General features: G+C 34.3%; 1 protein-coding gene across 1 annotated transcript; it reads left to right on the top strand.

Annotated features, from left to right (window-relative positions):
• The first annotated feature begins 8,766 nt into the window (after positions 1-8,766).
• LOC107991887 (uncharacterized mitochondrial protein AtMg00810-like) lies at positions 8,767-9,236 on the top strand. Its single transcript, XM_017047301.2, has 2 exons — positions 8,767-9,115; positions 9,205-9,236. Exons 1-2 carry the CDS (start codon positions 8,767-8,769, stop codon positions 9,234-9,236), a joined length of 381 nt encoding a protein of 126 aa, XP_016902790.2.
• The last annotated feature ends 8,988 nt before the right edge of the window (positions 9,237-18,224 follow it).

Here is an 18,224-nt window from a genome sequence, read left to right as displayed (position 1 = left end):
ATATATATTAAAGAATGTAGGTCTTCGGTCATTGTACAATATGAATAACATAAATTACAAAAAATACAAAAATGGGAAGAAAAGAGAATGAAAAATGTTTACAAGTTAGAAGAAGTGGGAAATGAACTTCATTTCCTTCAAACTCTAAGCTCTCACTCACAGCTTGGTCGGAGAAGAAGAAGATGACTTTTACAAACAACGAAAATGCTACTCCTTTCCTCCGCTCTCTAGGTTTTGGCTCATTCAGGCACTTTGGCCAAAGGTCAACATATGACTTTCCACATAGCCAACTCTTTAGCCTATTCGGGTCCCTCTCTCTTGATGGTGATGGAGTCTTTTATGTAGGCAACTTTTGGTGGGAAACTTCTATTCTTTTGATCATGTTAGTGTCGAAAGTTGCCATTGTCAAGTCACATCATGCCCAACTACCATTCTTGTCTTCTAGTGAATCGTTCTCGCGTAGTGATGAAGCTCTTGGCTTAACATTTGTTTTCGCCAGATGGGCTCTTCTCGTGTTGCTCTTGCGCGATATCCTCTACGATTCACTAATCTCTTCTTTTGCTTTTATTCCTGTGTTAAGACACTGAAACACGGTAAAATAAATATAAATGCTTATGTAAAGTGTATTTCTAAATATTTATGCTTTTTCAATATAGTTATGGTATTTTGATACACTTCTTCTACATTTTGGCCTTATTATTCTATCAAAGAGACTACAATAACTTGTATTTCTATAAGTTATCAATGGTATAGAGGATCCATTAACCTATAAACAGACAATGGATGACGTGGACAGTGACTAGTGGATCAAAGTTATGGACCTCAAAATGGAGTCTATGTATTTCAATGGGACATTATAACGGATAACAAAACTTATTAAGGAAATAAAAAACATATCTTGGGTTCTTTAAATTTTGCAAAAAATAGAAAAAAAAATCAAACTTCCATTTTAATTATTTTTGTATTCCCATTTTACCCTTGAATATAAATCCCCTTAACACATGTTTACCTAAACCTTATTCACAGTCATTACTCTTGCTCTCACACATTCCAATCCCCAAATTGTTCAACGTTCCATTGCTTGTCCATCGATTGCCAACAACATTGTTCGATAGTTGTCGCTACCGGTAAGCTCACCCTCTCTCTCTCTAAAATTTAGAAGATTGGGATTTTTCTCTCTAAAATTAAAAAGATTGGGAAGTGGACTATTGAGATCGAACACAGTGGAGGTGTCAAAGGAACGACAATGAAAATTGTGCAGTACTTAATTAGTTTTAGATGTTGTTCGCGATGACAATGACAACTTTGGTGAAGTTAATGACTGCATGTTTTCAAGGAAAATCGAAGGGAAAATTGTAAGTAAACTTAGAGTTCCTAAAAGCATGACAAATCCAAATTGTCGTCAAAAATTGCAATATGCTTTAAAGAGATAGGCAACACTAATAACCATTTTTCCTTTTTACTTATAGTAGCTGGCATATGAAAATTTGAGATTTTCCTTTGAAAAGCTTAGTTTTTGTTTTTGTTTTTACTCATAAATTAATTATTTCATCAAACATTTTTTAAAAACTATATAAGAAAATTAGTATAACATGAAGAGTGGTCACTCTACAAATAAATGTTATACAGAGAGAAATGTATAGAGAGAAGGAATGTAGTTAAATATCAGCATATCACCACTAGTTTAGGCCTACTTTTGAATTCCAAAGAACTTTTTTTTAATAACTCAGCATATCTCAGCCAGTTCATATTTATTTGATTTCTATGTGATTTCAAGTTGATTGCTATTTGATTTACATGTGATTCCAATTTGATTTCTATTTGACTTGAAATGAGCTTCCAAGGCAGTGTGAACAAATTTGATTTTCTTCCTTTTTCTTTAATTTCAGATTCAAATTTTGTTTCTTTATAAGATCTTTAATCTCTAACCATTTATCCTCAAATTATCTCTATTTTGACTCGAACTCCAAAATAAAAGGAAAATTAAAACTCATTAGTTTGAGACAATTGATTTAAGATTACTAAAAACTTTGGATGTTACACTTATATACAATATCATCTTATGATATTCTTTTTGATAGCTCTGAAGTTGTTAAACAATATTTGCAACATACTTTTGCATCTTTGTTTCTGTCTTGTAGAGAAAATTTTTAATCGGATACCTGAGAATGATGTTCTTTCTTGGAACGTTGTGTTATCTTGATTTGCTCAAAATGAGTTTGTGGAGGAATGAAATTTCGTAGAATGGGTTGTTGGTATTTGAGATTTAGTTTGGTTTTTAGATTTAGTGTCGTGTTTCATTTATAGTCTTATCGCATGGGTTTGCACAATTGAGATGCGTAAGTTAAATTCATATGGCAAACCTCTCTATGCTGTCATGCATGTGAGATGTTCACTATGTGTCTAGGTCAGGGCTATGCAATAAAAAGTACAAGCTCTTGTCCTCGTGTAGTTACTAAATCCTCGTTGGATACACGTTTTCCTATTGCTTGCCCAAATGTAAGCGAAATGATAGGTTTCCTGGGTAAGCAAGGGTCGAATGTAAGGAGATGCTATCAGATCTTAGTGATAAAGCTTACTACTTTTCTAGGCGGTATACAAACTCTATGCAACATAAAGTTAATGCAAGTATATGTACTAATTCTAATATCTACACTAGAGATTCTGTAAAGGTAGCAAGAAGTGGGATAAGAGTGGAAAGTGATCTAAATTGTATTAAGAAGATGTGAAGGAAGGTCTCTCTATCATACACGATTAAACTATGCGATAGACCTTGATATGATAGAGATCAGTTTATTAGCTTTTAATTAAGGCGAGCACCTCTCAGTGCCTTAAATGGATACTTGCTCGCCTCTCGGGATGCAAATGATAGAGCTTAGTTAAGCGACATCTATATAGAAGTTTTTGCTTACAAGATTCATATTACCTCTTTTTTAAAGGTGGCAACCTCTAGGTGCCAAATTACCACACTTGTTCTCCTTTCAGGACAAAAATGATGGAGCTTTAATCGCCAAGGTAGAGTTTGTCTCCAAACTCCCTCTTGTGCGCGTTAGCTATGTCCTTTCTACTTACTCTCTTAGTAGTTAGCGACAAATGCTGGTTAAACAATGGAGTATAGTTCACTAACCCGGTAAACCTTATAAGTTATATTTCTTATTAGGAACCTATTACAAGCATAAACTACTTATAACACTTTGATAGATGAATAGTAAAGACATGATGGATTGAAAAGGAATGAACTTGCAATGTATTAAAAAGTGTAGGTCTTCGACCAATGTCCAATATAAAGTCGTACATTACAATGAACAAATCAAAAAATGGAAAGTAAAAAGGATGAGCTGAGCCGTAGAATGCCTAAGCATTTTTTAGCTCTTTTACAAGTTAGGGGAAAGAAGATGATGGAATCTCTTTCTAATCTCTCTCTAAGCTCTTTACAAGATTGACTGGAGTAGAGGTTGAACTTTTATAGAAAGCGAAAAGGCTAGTCTTTTTCATTAGCTCCAGTGGAGCTCTCAAAGTTTTGGTCCATTCATACTAGGCGAGTTACTTGGTGTAGAAGGAGACTTTATATAGACTACTTTTGGAGGAAACTTCTATTTTCTAATCATGTCAGTGTCGATTGCAGCCTTTGTCAAGTCATATCAACTCCAACTACCATTCTTGTCTATTAGTGAATCCTTATCGCGTGCTGATGTGGTTCCTTGTCTAGAGATGTTTAGTTTTCAGGCAAGCTTCTGATCGATAGCATGCACTCCTTTGCGATTCATTGGCTTTCTTCTTTTCTTTATAATACTAAAAATAGGATAAAATAAACATTGATACTTATGCAATTTATATTCTCTTAGTATTATGGGAGGATTGAGGATGCTAGAAGATAGTTTGATTTTTCTTAGTTTATATTTTAGAAGGAGATTGACTACGTAACTTAATTAGTTTGCAATCGTTATCTAAATACCATCTGATTGTTATCTTATAGATCTTTATTAACCATTTGATTGTTATGAGACTGTTATCTAAATACCATCTGATTATTTTGAGATTATTGGAATTCAAATATATTTCGTTTATATTGATTTTGTTTTGGCTTTTATGTTGATTTTGTTATGGCTTCATTGGTATTGTTGAAGATTTTATCTAAAAGATTTTTGGGAATATCTTTAATTATATATCTTTGATTAATGAATTAATAAAAGGATGAGATATTCAAAGGATAAAATATTTTCTATTATTTTAGGAATCTTGTTATTTATCTTCAAAAGAAAAAAAGATTTATACATATAATATATATGTATAAATAGGTTGTTACGGAGTGGTTTTGATAGTGACGAAAAACTGAGAAACAAAAGTTGAAGAAGATTGTTCACGTCAGAGGTCGTCTGCAGAAGCTACCAAATTCTAAAGGTATTATCATCTTATGTCTATGAGATCGACATGTTGATCTAAGTTGCAATAATTGATGAGTAACAAACGAGACAGTGATTTGTGTGATCATTGAGATCTTTAGAGGAATCTAAAGACGTTGTCAAAGATATTCGCTCATGTGTTCAGGGGGAGCCTGAAGCCGGACATCGTGAAGAAAAGTAATTCAGGGGGAGCCTGGAGTCGATGTCAAGACACATGTTATTATGTCATATAATTGAACAGAGTACCATATGTTGTATTGATGTATATTGACTCAAGTGAATATTAATAAAGATTACTCATTAGGGCTGTGCGCAACTCTCCAAACGTAGGCAATATTGACCAAACTGGGTTAACAAAGTTTTTTGTATTATTCTCTTATGCTGTCCCTCTAGTTATTACAAAAGTTATTAGCTTTAGTATTAACTGAAGATTTTATTATCTCATTGTTTTTTCAATTGGTATTAGAGCGAGTTATTAGATCATGGAGATAATTAGAGAGGGACCATCAGCTTCTCGTCCTCCTATATCGGATGGAAAAAATTACTCATACTGGAAGCCTCGTATGATATTCTTCATTAAAACTTTAGATGAAAAAGCATGGAGAGTCCTTGTTGCTGGTTATGAACCTCCAATGGTTACTGTGGATGGAGTATCAGTGCCAAAACCGGAAGTTGACTAGACAGATGCTGAAGAACAAGCTTTAGTTGGAAATGCTAGAGCTATAAATGCAATCTTCAACGTTGTGGATTTAAACGTGTTCAAACTTATTAACTCCTGCACTACTGCTAAAGAAGCTTGGAAAATATTGGATGTTGCATACGAAGGAACTTCTAAAGTGAAGATATCCAGACTGCAGTTGATAACTTCAAAATTCGAAGCCTTGAAAATGACTTAAGATGGGTCAGTCTCTGAATATAATGAAAGGGTTCTGGAGATAGCTAATGATTCGCTAGTACTTGGTGAAAAGATATCTAAGTCTAAAATTGTTCGGAAAGTGTTACGCTCTTTACCCAGGAAGTTTGACATGAAGGTCACTGCCATAGAAGAAGCCCAAGATTTAACAACTTTAAAACTTGATGAGCTATTTGGGTCGCTATTTACTTTTGAAATGGCTATGTCAAATAGAGAAAGTAAGAAAGATTAGGGGATTGCCTTTAAATCAGCCTATGAACAGGAGACCAGTAAATCAGTCTGATAATGAAGTTAATCAGGATGAGTCAATAGCTCTCTTAACGAAGCAATTCTCTAAGATGGTCAAGAAGTTCAAAAATATGAATACTGCTGGAACAACTGTCAAAACTTGAAGTCACAATGGTGATAACTCTACAAGAAAGGTTAATGACTTCTCATACAGAAGAAATAGCGACTATGGTAAGAAAAAAGAAGATGTAGGGAGGTCTTTTAAATGTAGAGAATGTGAGGAGTTTGGTCATTATCAGCCTGAATGTCCCACGTATCTCAGAAGACAAAAGAAAAATTATTATGCTACCTTGTCTGATGAGGACTCAGATGATGACGAAGTTGATCATGGCATGAATGCCTTCACAGAGAGTATTACAGAAATCAATCCTGAAGATGATAATGAGTTTTCTGATAATGATGAGGATGAAGAGCTAATGCTTGAAAAACTCAAAATGCTGAGGAAGGAAGACGCAGAAGCCAGAGCTATTCAAAAAGAAAGAATTCAAGATTTGATTGAAGAAAATGAATCGTCGATGGGAGTCATATCATCTCTTAAAGTGAAATTGAAAGAGGTTCAGAATGAGTATGATCAGACAATTAAGTCTGTGAAAATGCTAAATTTAGGAACTGACAGCTTAGACTCAATCCTGAACTCAAGACAGAATGACTCAAGTAAATATGGCCTCGAGTTTGATGCTTCCATGAGGAGTGCCAAGTTTACACCTGAAGTAAGATTTGTTCCAGCTTCAGTAAAAGGAACAACCGAACCAAATTGTGAAACTGTGATTACTAATACAGTTGCTAAATCTTCCAGATGGGTTTGTTATTATTGTGGTCAAAGAGGTCATATTCGGTCATTTTGCTACAAATTACTAAGAGATAGGAGATATCAGCAGAAGTCAAAATTTGAAAACCATCAGAATAATTTTATGTTTGCAAAATGGAACAAAAGTATAAGAGGAACTCACATGATTTGGAGAGTGAAGACTTCTGAGAAGTGAAAGGTTGCATTTACAACAGTTCAAACCTCTATTGATGTTTGGTACTTTGATAGTGGATGTTCAAGACATATGACTGGCAATCAATTATTCTTTACTAAATTAGAGGAATGCGCCTCAGGTCATGTTACTTTTGGAGATGGAGCCAAAGGAAGAATTATTACAAAAGGAAACATTGATAAAAGTAATCTACCCTGTCTTAATGAAGTTAGATATGTGGATGGACTGAAGGCAAACTTTATTAGTATAAGTCAACTATGTGACCAAGAATACAGTGTAAATTTTAACAACACTGGTAGTGTAGTTACAAACAAAAATAATCAAGTGTTTATGAGTGGCAGATGACAAACAGATAACTGTTATCATTGGAGCTCCATTAGCTCAAACATATGTCATTTAACTAACTCTGATCAAACCTGGTTGTGGCATAGGAAATTGGGACACATTAGCTTGAGAAGCTTAGATAAAATTATCAGAAACGAGGCTGTTGTAGGCATTCCTTCTTTAGATATCAATGGCAAATTCTTTTGGGGTGACTGTCAAGTTGGAAAGAAAACTAAAACTTCTCACAGAAGTTTAAAGGAATGTTATACAATCAGAGTCCTTGAACTTCTACATCTTTATCTTATGGGTCCCATGCAAACTGAAAGTTTGGGTGAAAAGAAGTATGTATTGGTTGTTGTGGATTACTACTCTAGATTTACTTGGGTTTGGTTCTTAAAAGGAAAATCAGATACTGTTAAATTATGTATCAGTCTATGTTTGAATTTGCAACGAGAAAAGAGGCAAAAGATAATCAGGATCCGTAGTGATCATGGGAAGGAGTTTGATAATGAAGATCTTAATAATTTCTGTCAGTCGGAAGGAATCCATCATGAATTTGCTACTCCCACAACTCCTCAGCAAAATGGAGTAGTTGAACGAAAAAACAGAACTTTACAAGAAATGGCTCGAGTAATGATACATGCCAAAAGCTTACCTTTGAATTTTTGGACCGAAGCCGTTAACACAGTATGTCATATTCACAACAAGGTCACTACTCAATCTGGTACGACAGTCACATTATATGAACTATGGAAGGAAAGGAAGCCAAATGTTAAGTATTTTCATATTTTTGGAAGTACTTGTTACATTCTAGCCGATAGAGAGTATCATCAGAAGTGGGATGTGAAATCTGATCAAGGAATCTTTCTTGGATACTTTCAGAATAGTCGAGCGTACAGAGTCTTTAATATTAAATTAGGAACAGTTATGGAAACAATCAATGTTGTGGTAAATGATTTTGAATCTAATGTCAACCAGTTTAATATTGAGGATGATGAGACTTCTGTTATACCTGATGTTACTTCTACCCTTCTTAAGGAAATATCTAAAGATGATTTTCAGTTAGACAGTACGAAGACAAATTCATAAAAAATAACTGATGAAGTTATGAATGATGAAACCGTACTTGTCCCGTCTGCACATGTGAAAAAGAATCATCCCCCAAATTCCATAATAGGGGATTCATCAGGTGGAATCACTACCTGAAGGAAAGAGAAAGTAGATTACACGAAAATGATTGCTGATTTATGTTATGTGCTAGCAATAGAACCCACATCTGTTGAGAATGCTCTCAAGGATGAATACTGGATAAACGCTATGCAAGAAGAATTACTTCAATTTAAGTGTAATAATGTGTGGACCTTGGTTCCTAAGCCTGACGGGGTGAATGTTATAGGAACTAAGTGGATTTTTAAGAATAAAACTGATGAATCAGGGAATGTAACAAAGAACAAAGCTCGTTTGGTGTTGAAAGTTATGCTCAGGTAGAAGGTATTGACTTTGATGACACTTTCGCACCTGTCGCTAGACTTGAAGCTATACGCCTTCTGCACGGAATATCGTGTATTCGAAAATTTAAATTATATCAAATGGATGTCAAAAGCGCCTTCTTAAATGGTTACTTGAACGAGGAAGTCTTTGTAGCTCAACCAAAAGGGTTTGTCGATTCTAAATTTCCTCAGCATGTTTACAAGTTAAATAAAGCTTTGTATGGGTTAAAGCAAGCTCCTCGAACTTGGTATGAACGCAGTGAGCTTATTGTAGCACAAATTTATGTTGCTGATATTATATTTGGGGGATTTCCCAAGGCACTTGTTGACAACTTCATTAACATAATGAAATCATAATTGTAATGAGCATGGTAGGAGAACTTTCCTCTTTTCTAGGTTTACAGATCAAACAGAGAAGTGAGGGTATATTTATATCTCAAGAGAAGTATGCCAAGAACGTGGTCAAAAACTTTGGTCTGGATCAATGTCAACATAAAAGGACTCCAGCAGCGACACATGTTAAAGTTACTAAAGATGTTAATGGCACAGTAGTAGATCACAAACTGTATAGGAGCATGGTTGAGAGTCTTCTATATTTAACGGGAAGAAAACTTAACATTGCCTATGCTGTTGGTATATGTGCTCGATTTCAGTCAGATCCTCGCACTTCTCATTTGACCGCTGTTAAACGAATTCTCAAATATGTACATGGGACGAGTGAGTTTGGGAATTTTGTATTCTTTTGACACAACCTCTTCCTTGGTTGGATATTGTGATGCTGATTGGGCTGGTTCTCCAAATGATAGGAAAAGCACTTCTGAAGGTTGTTTCTTTGTAGAAACAATCTTATCTCATGGTTCAGTAAGAAACAGAATTGTGTATCATTGTCTACATATGAAGCTAAATATATATCAACAGGGAGTGCTTGTACCCAGATGATTTGGATGAATAACATGTTACAAGAATATGGGTTTGCTCAAGAAACCATGACTTTATATTGTGATAATATGAGTGCCATTAACGTATCTAGAAATTCGGTTCAACATAGTCGAACCAAACATATTGATATTTGACATCATTTTATTCGTGAACTTGTTGAAAATAAAGTTATTAGACTTGATCATATTTGCTCGAACTTGCAATTAGTTGATATATTCACTAAGCCTCTAGATGCAAATACGTTTGAATATTTACGTACTGGTTTAGGAGTTTGTCGCATTTAACTCCATGACCAGCTATTAAGACGGCGCATCTTTATGCATTCTGAATCATTAGGGATGTCAGCGCCGCTTGAGGATTTAATGGCTATCTTTTTGGCATATGGAGAGTCTCCCCTAAAATAATGGGGTTCGTAACTAGTGATTATTTAAAACAACCATTAACCTGTTCGTCCCTTTATTCCCACTGTTACAACAGTTCATTTTGATCATTGTTCACTATGGTTAATACTTGCAAGGGTTTCTACATGACGCAACCATTTGAAGATGCACCCGAGGTTACAATTTCGTCGCCTTTTGTACGACAGATGAAGGTGAAAGGACGAAGGTTCAAATTATTTAATTTAATTAATTATTTTAGTTTTAATTTTAAATAGAATTTGTTAAATTAATAAGGAACATGGGTGATTTTCCAACGCTCTCCTATACTCTCTAACTTCCCTAAGAAGAGAGAGTTATATGCACAACAAAAATCACAAAGGGTTTTGACAAATACTCTGCCTTTGCCTTTTTGCATATTCTCTTTAAGAAAAAAAATCTCCTTGAAAATTTTCCAAGAAGAATTTTTATTCTCACAAACCAAGATTTCTAGCTTACAGAATAGAAAGGTTTTCAAGTTTTGTTGGTGCCCTAATTTGGTGATTGGTAGATATAGAGACTTCAACATATATTGTTTAGAAGCATGCTTAGCCTTATAGTAATTTAGAAATTTGTTTACATACTATTTTTAATGTACTGTTATTTTTAGTTTCTAATTAAATTAAGTCTAAGGTCTCTGTTAAATCTTTCATGTGCTGTGTAAGGGCTTTATCCCTTTAGTAAGAGTATGAAGATGAAGTATTAAAATCACGGTTGTTGTGATTTTTATAATTTTTCATATGCTTATGAAATTGACTTCAAAGCTTTGACATCTTTTTTCTTAGGGAAAACAACTAATTTTCAATGTCCAGGACAGGAATAATGAATTCAATAATTAATTCATCATCAGACATTTTGAGGTCTTCAAATTTTGACGTCAGAATATGCAGTCGTGACATCTTTACCTTAGAGGTTTCTTCATAGGCCACTTCTAAAATACTCCATGCTTCCTTACCAGATGTGCATGTATGAATTAATTTGAACACATTTTGATCTACGCCATTAAGAGGGCATTCAAAGCACAAGAATTCCCCAAAGCTGCTTCATCATTTGCACTTGACCACTTGATTTTAGGTTTAAGAGACACTTCACTAGTAGCATCTGTCTCGGTTGGTCCCATCCAGTTACAACAGCTTTCCAAGACTTGCTGTTAATTGACTCTAAGAAGGTTGTCATTCTTTCTTTTTTCTGTAAGCATAATTTGATCCGTTAAACAAAAGAGGTTTGGTAGTTGAACATCCTTCATGAATCTGTTCCATTTCACAAACTTTCTACTGAACACACTCCGATACCAAATTTGAAAACACACTTAGTTATTATTGTACTTTATGTTGTTCCACGATTTAATAACAAAAGGAATAACTATAGAATCATATAAATAAAATAAGGGATACATCAATCTTTGGTAACACAGTTCGATGATTTAGCATCTACATCTAGGGGGTCCTAGACCCATAGTAGGAGATCATATATTACTCGTGTAGTAATTAACAATTACAACATCGTTATGACTGAAGGTACAACACTTTAAACATAAATCAACGTGTTCATGAACTGACTCAAACATCAAAACTTTAATTGCATAAAAACAATAGCCATAACTTTAATAAGGATCCCTCCCCCTTAATCAATAACCACTTGCAATATTATCATCAAATAATCTTGGTTCCCTACAATCTCCTAAACTTCACTTTTCTACGTTTAGGTCATTTCTATCAAGAAGAAGCACACATAAACTTATCGTAGATCAGTAATATATCACCAACGTTGCTTTTCTGAAAAACACTTTTTCTCTCAGCGTGCCTGAATTTTTTCGTTGCCAACTCAACGGTGCAAAAAACTCCGCTTTTGGCTAGTTAAATTAGTTTTGGAGCTTAGGAGAATAGTGTTGCTACTTACATTGGTATTTAAATCTACATGAAGAGTCATTGATCATGATCATTGCATACTAGATGCTTTCATGTATCTCTTCATTATGTAACTTTCTAAGTCCTTGAGTGCAAGTTTTCCTATTGCTTTTCCAAGTGTAAGCGAAACAATAGATTTATCCGAGTGGTGTAGAGTCACAGAAAATTGATATCAAAACTTAATTTTAGGATTCGATCAGGCAATATAAAAGAATAAACTATACAGTGTGAAAGAGTATAAGTTTAAACTATATCTACTTATCTACTCTAGAGAATCTGTAAAGAAAAATTAAGATGGATATGAGATGGAATTATGAACTAACTGAAGGGATGAGAGACCTTGCACAGAGGAAAAGCTAAATAGAACCATTACTCAATTTAATTTGGGAATATAAAAATACCGATACATTGGCAAAAGGAATTAAAGCAACTAATTCTATGGCTATGGCTAAGCATGCTATATTTTAAAAAATATGGATAAGAGCAAGAACATTTACGCAAGTTAACGACTCTGAATCTACTAAAATCCAAAATTAAAATATATAATAATTTTAATTAAAATATAAACTTTATATTATAATTTATTGTTATACATTATATTAATTTTCTAGGTAACACCAGCTAGGTAAAATTACCGTTTTACCCTTAGGTTAGTTCTAGTCCTTAAATATCATTGCTCCTTTAATGAACAACATATTTATGGTCCAACCAATAAACAGAAACCTCTCTCGTGCCATTGAGAGGGAAGGGTCCTTTGTTCAAGTCCCGGAGACACCATTTAAGGAACACTTATCTACTTACCCTAAAGTCGTGAAGGAGTGAATTCCATCTTGTGTGATTATGTTTCCAACTCCCCACTCAATCTTGTCCCCAAAATGATAAACATATTAAGTCAGAAATATGGCCACTATCACCCGTACAAATCAAAGGACAATTTTTTGCGAACAAGAGTTCATAATACACTCAGGATTAAGACTAAGTTACCTAAGTCATCCTAATGAGATAGGAACCCAACTAGTTAATGGAGTTACATTTAGTGGTAACTATTTCGTGGTCCGATCTTATGCGAACTCATTACACTAGATACCCTCACTATAGAGCCTTTAAGTTATATCTCGAATATTGATCCCTGTATGTCTTTACATACTGTTAAAGACTCAACAAACAACTTAGGTAGTTAGTATATTGGATTTAGGTTATTAAGAGAAAACTAATAATATAATCAATAACATTTATTGAAATTATAATAACACCACTTTATTAACAACGGTCAATGAATTATATATACTATCTACGACTTTTAGGACATAAAACCCAACACTAACTTACATAAAAGAAGGGGGTGAAGGAAAGTCTGTGCATTACCTGGCAATTAAGCAATAATATACCCCTGATGCAATATAACATAGTCAACAAGCCTATGATTAAGACGAGCAGTTCTCGGTTTCTTTAAAGGCCACACTTGCTTAGTTTTCAGAAAATGATCAAGCTGCATTAAACAAGTTATATCTAGAATACTTCACTTACAAGACTTTTAGAGCTTCTCGTTTAAGGGTGAAACCTATCGGCTCCTAATACCCACACTTGTTCTCCTTTCGGGACACAAATGATGGAAGTTAATCTGCCAAGGTGCAAACTCCTTCTTGCGCACGTTAGCCATATCCCTACTACTTACCCTCTCAAGTAGTTGGCGATATACACTGGCCATGTGATGAAAATAGCTCAACTAACGTGATAAGAAATATAACTAACCATCTTATCACGAATCTATCATAGATTTTAAACTACAGATAACACAGAGATGGATGAATAGTAAAGAGATAGAAGATTGAAACTGGTATAGATATGCAATGTATTAAATAATATAGGCCTTCAACCATTGTACAATATGAACAAGTACATTACAAATAAATATAAAGAAAGGAAACAATATAAGTGGCATTACAAGTTAGGGGAAGATGGGGATGGGATCTTCTACACTCAAATCTCTCACTCTTAAAATGACCGGAGAAGATGATGAAAAACTTTATAGAAGACGAAAAGGAGTCTTTACATAGTCAGCCACTCTAGGTCCAGACCTTTACTTGGCCTATTCGAGCCACTTTTTCTTGAAGGAGATGAAGTTCTTTATATAGGAAAATTTATGAGGGAAATCTAATCTTTTGGACATGTCAGCGCCGAAAGTTGCCTATGTGTCAAGTCGCATCAACTCAAACTAACACTTTTGTCTTTTAGCTAACCTCTTCTTGCCCACTGATATGGTCTTCTCACCTAGTCTTCAAGCAAGTTCCTCTGCGATTTGCTAGCTTCTTCTTTTGTTCATAATCCTATGTTAAGACACTAAAAACAGGATGAAACCGACTTGGTGCTTATGTAAAGTGTATTTCTGAATATTATGAATTTACAACATAAGCTGCACGTTTTGACACATTTCTTATGTGTTTTCGTTTCATTATTCTATCTAAAAGGGTATAATCACTTGTATTTCTACAAGTTATCAACAAGTTATTGGTGCCACAACCAACACACAACTAATAATGATGTAACCAGTAAAAAGAGATATAGTTCAAACAAATCGACAATAAAGGAGCTGCACAACCAACCAATCGAAAAATCCCAATAACCAAATCTGAGCCGAAATATAATAATTAAAACAAATAAAGGATTTGGGATCACGGAACTGACTACTGATTTCACAACTTATAATATTTAAAATTTTCAAATAATTATAATTAAATTATAAGATTAAAATAACTAACAAAGCACACATAGAGAAAAATGAATCATTTCACTGGATGAAAAAAAGTAACCCTTTAATTCGACTTTTCCCACGTAAAAAAAGGGCCACCAACATCATTAGCAAAAAAAAAAAAAAAAAAACAATTAAATTAGGCTTATGTTAGTTGAATTTTCAAGGAATAGTTGTAAATATAGCAATTATATTTAAAAAATAATTAAATATATAACAACATTTCTAAAAAAATGCAAATATATCAAAATCTGTCAAAGTTTATCAATTATAGGAGTCTATTGCAAATATAGGTCTATCATTGATAAAACATTAGAGTCTATCACTAATAGACTTTGCTATGGTTGCAATTTTTGAAAAATGTTGTTACACACATAATTATTATTCCTAAAATTGCTACAAATTATAATTATCCAATTTTTAAATCGTAAAAATAGCAAATTCGATAAACTTAGCCCAAATTTGTAAATGGACTTGATGTAAAAAGTCAAAAATATCCCTCATTTTTTTAAAACAACTTTATTGTTATGCGATTGCTATCTGATTACCTTACTTTTTTTTTTTCACTTTTAGTTAGCCTAGCGAGAGTCATTTGATACTGTTCTACTGTTTTTATTTTCAATTTTAGTTAGCCATATGAGATAGTCATCTGATTACATTCTATTGTTTTTATTTTTAATTTTAGTTCGCTTTTTAAGATAGTCCTTTGATTACCTTGTAATTGCAATTTGATTACCTTGGATTTAATTAGCCTTTTAAGATAGTTATTTGATTACCTTCTGATTATCATTTAATTTGATTACTTTTTCTTTTGTCATAGTAATTTTTTATAGGGAAATTGCATCAGTTGACAAAAAAAAAATTTAGAAAAAGAAAGTCCATAGCACTTCTTTTTTGCATGTTGCAAATATGACAAATATGACAAGAAATTAGATATATTAGACGACTATCAGAGGGCTATTAGAGGGTTATCCACTTTTAAATTTGCAACTTTTGCAAATTAGAAAATGTACTGACAAGGACCTTATTATCATAATTGTTTTTGCTATTTTTGCATACGCCCATTTTTTATATTGATTAATTATCCTATGGCTGTCATCTAATTAGTACTTTATATTGTTTAACATGTCTAATTGTTATTTGTTATTGATGGTTATTTGTTATGTAATGTTATCGAATTGGTTATGTGTGATTGCTATCTAATTATTGTTTAATTAATACTCTATCTTGATCGCTATTTGATTGTCAATAATAATTGTAGGATTATTCTAGGAAAACTTATATAAATGTAACAAACCACCAAACTATTTATGGCCCGTGTAACAAAACCCATAAAGTTAGCCATTTTTTAAATATTCTAAGTTTGCCCTTCCATCTTTTTCTCTTCCTCGCGATGAAATTGTCTTCCTCCTCTAGCGATTTCTTTCATCGTCTTCCTCTTTAATTTCATTCATCATCTTTCTTCTTTTCCTCTTCTTTTTTTTTTTCTGTGATTTCTTTCCATTATCTTTCGTATTTTCCATTTTTTTACGTCGTTAAACCTTTCCATCGTACTTCTTTTCCTTTTTTTCACTACGATTTATTTCCATCGTATTTCTTCTTTTCTGATTTTACAATTTCTTTCAACTGTCTTTCTTCTTTTTTGATTCTTTTTCACGTCGTTTAATATTTTCATCGTCTTTATTCTTTTCTGACTTTTTTTTACTGTAACGCCCCAAATTTCAAGCTAAATTTTAACATTTTGTGTTAATTTTCGAGAACTTAAAATTTTTTATGTTAATTTTTGTTTGGTTTAGAAGAGAAAAGAAAAAGAAATTGAAGGGTTTGAATTTTCTTTTATAATATAATATGATATAAAATAATATAATAATAATATAATATAAATATTATTATTATTATTATTATTATTAATTATATTATTATTAATAATATATATATATATATATATATATATATTTATATTTATTTATATTTATATATATATAAAAAAAAAGAGAAACCCTAAGCCCTCCCGCGTGCCGCCCCCCTGTCTTCTCCTTTTTCTTCCTTCGCCCGACCGCCACCCCAATCCTCTCCATCTTCTTTCCCGACAGCACCGCCGTCTCCATCTCGGTTTCTCCAAGCCGCGCGTCGTTCCATCTTCGTTCTCCAATGGCAGATCTCGATCATCTCTTTCCTTCCTTTTCATTCAACGTCGGCCAGTAGCCGCACGTCTCTCGTTCTCCTACGCCCGATGGCCTCGGTCGAAAGTGGTCGTCGAGTCCTCGTCGAACCAAACCAAACTCCCCTTATCGTTCCTCCACACATCGTCGAGTCTGAACCACCACCACACTCCAATTTTCTCCTTCTCCGTTCTTGCACCGTTGCCCCTGTCTTCTCCCTGTGTGTTTGCCCACGCCCAGTCGCCGCCGTGCGTCCTCCTTCGTTCGACCGTTCGCTGCGTTGAGGCAGAGTCGCGCGCTGCCGACGTCGTGTTCTTCTACGGTTTTTGTTGACTTTGGTCGTCGTTCACGAAGCGCCAAGTCGAGCCGCGAGTCGAGTTCTGAGCCGAGCCAAACCGAGCTGAGCCAAGCCGCTAGTCGAGCCATGAGCCGATTTAAGCCGCGAGCCGCGAGCCGAGAGTCGAGTCGAGCCGAGCCATTTTTCCAAGCCGATCTCTCGGTTCACCGAGCTGCGTAAGCCGTTCTATCCTGCTGAGTCCCGGTGAGTTTTGGTAAGGACAATGTGATAAATTTCTCACGTTTTCATTAGTTGATGTGGGTTTAAATGTCTGATTAAAATGTTGGACGGATTGGTTAGGTTAACTGTTGATCCCATGGAGGTGTTAGCGAGGTGACGCTCGAGTTCATGAGTGTTACGACAAGTGTAGTTAGAACCAACTCTCCTCTATTTTGGGTAAGCCGGTAGAAGTTACTTTGGAACGTTTGTAATGTGGATTTTCGGTGATGTCATTGTTAAACCCTTATGTTTGTATTTAGGTGGATTCGTTTGGACATCAATTGAACAAGGAATTTAGCTACATTTCAGGTAAGGGACTTCTACTACTGGACTCAATTTTAGATTGACACATATTGACTGATATGAGAATTATAATTTAATAACTGTACTGTTCGACTGTTTGTATAAACTAAAAAGGCATTGCCAAGTTATGCTTTCGACTGAGTATAAGCATATAACTGCTAGGTGTAGCCTAGTTATAATGATGGGATGTGCAGTCGATTGAGTTTAGATGTTAATGAGTTGTTCTACTGATGGAGTACGGACGCCTGAATGTCTTGTGTGATATAGTTATATTGATGGGTCGTGCTGTTAACCGAAATAGTGATGTCTTTAAATTATGAAAATCTTGATGTTATGTATAGTTGAAGGATGTTGTTGGTTGCTCATTATTGAGTTATGTAGTTGATGGACTAAGGTTCGGAAACCTCATGTGTAGACTGTGTATTCACTAATGGACTGTACTGTAGATTGAATGGGAACGTTAAGCAAAATAAGGACGTTATGCATAATATAGTTTATTTGTAATTGTGCTAGCGTTTGGACTGAGACGAAATGATTGTCAGGTGTATTTACCTAGAGATGATTGATTCGTTGACTGGATTTAGAAAAGGTGACGGTATTGCGTGGATTGGATTTATGTATAGCGACTGATGAGACTATTGACTAAACCTAAACGGTCTGAATGACTAAGCTTATGAACAGAACTGTTAGCTTGAACGATGTTGTGATGTGACTGTTGTAGACGGTTAAGAATGGACTGAGGGGTAATGGTTAGTTCTATCTATGGGGTAGTGTATCTTACAGGCATGGTATCC

This window comes from Cucumis melo, chromosome 12 (genome assembly GCF_025177605.1).
Source record: "Cucumis melo cultivar AY chromosome 12, USDA_Cmelo_AY_1.0, whole genome shotgun sequence".
Taxonomy (NCBI): Eukaryota; Viridiplantae; Streptophyta; class Magnoliopsida; order Cucurbitales; family Cucurbitaceae; genus Cucumis; species Cucumis melo.
This window is presented reverse-complemented; position numbering and strand designations above follow the sequence as displayed.

What these genes read in the sequence shown, in the direction of transcription:
- LOC107991887 (XM_017047301.2), top strand. Translation starts at nt 8,767, where the DNA reads ATGGTAGGAGAACTTTCCTCTTTTCTAGGTTTACAGATCAAACAGAGA. An exon ending in CAAATATGTACATGGGACGA is followed by an intron (nt 9,116 to 9,204) that starts GTGAGTTTGGGA and finishes TCCAAATGATAG; the next exon opens with GAAAAGCACTTCTGAAGGTT.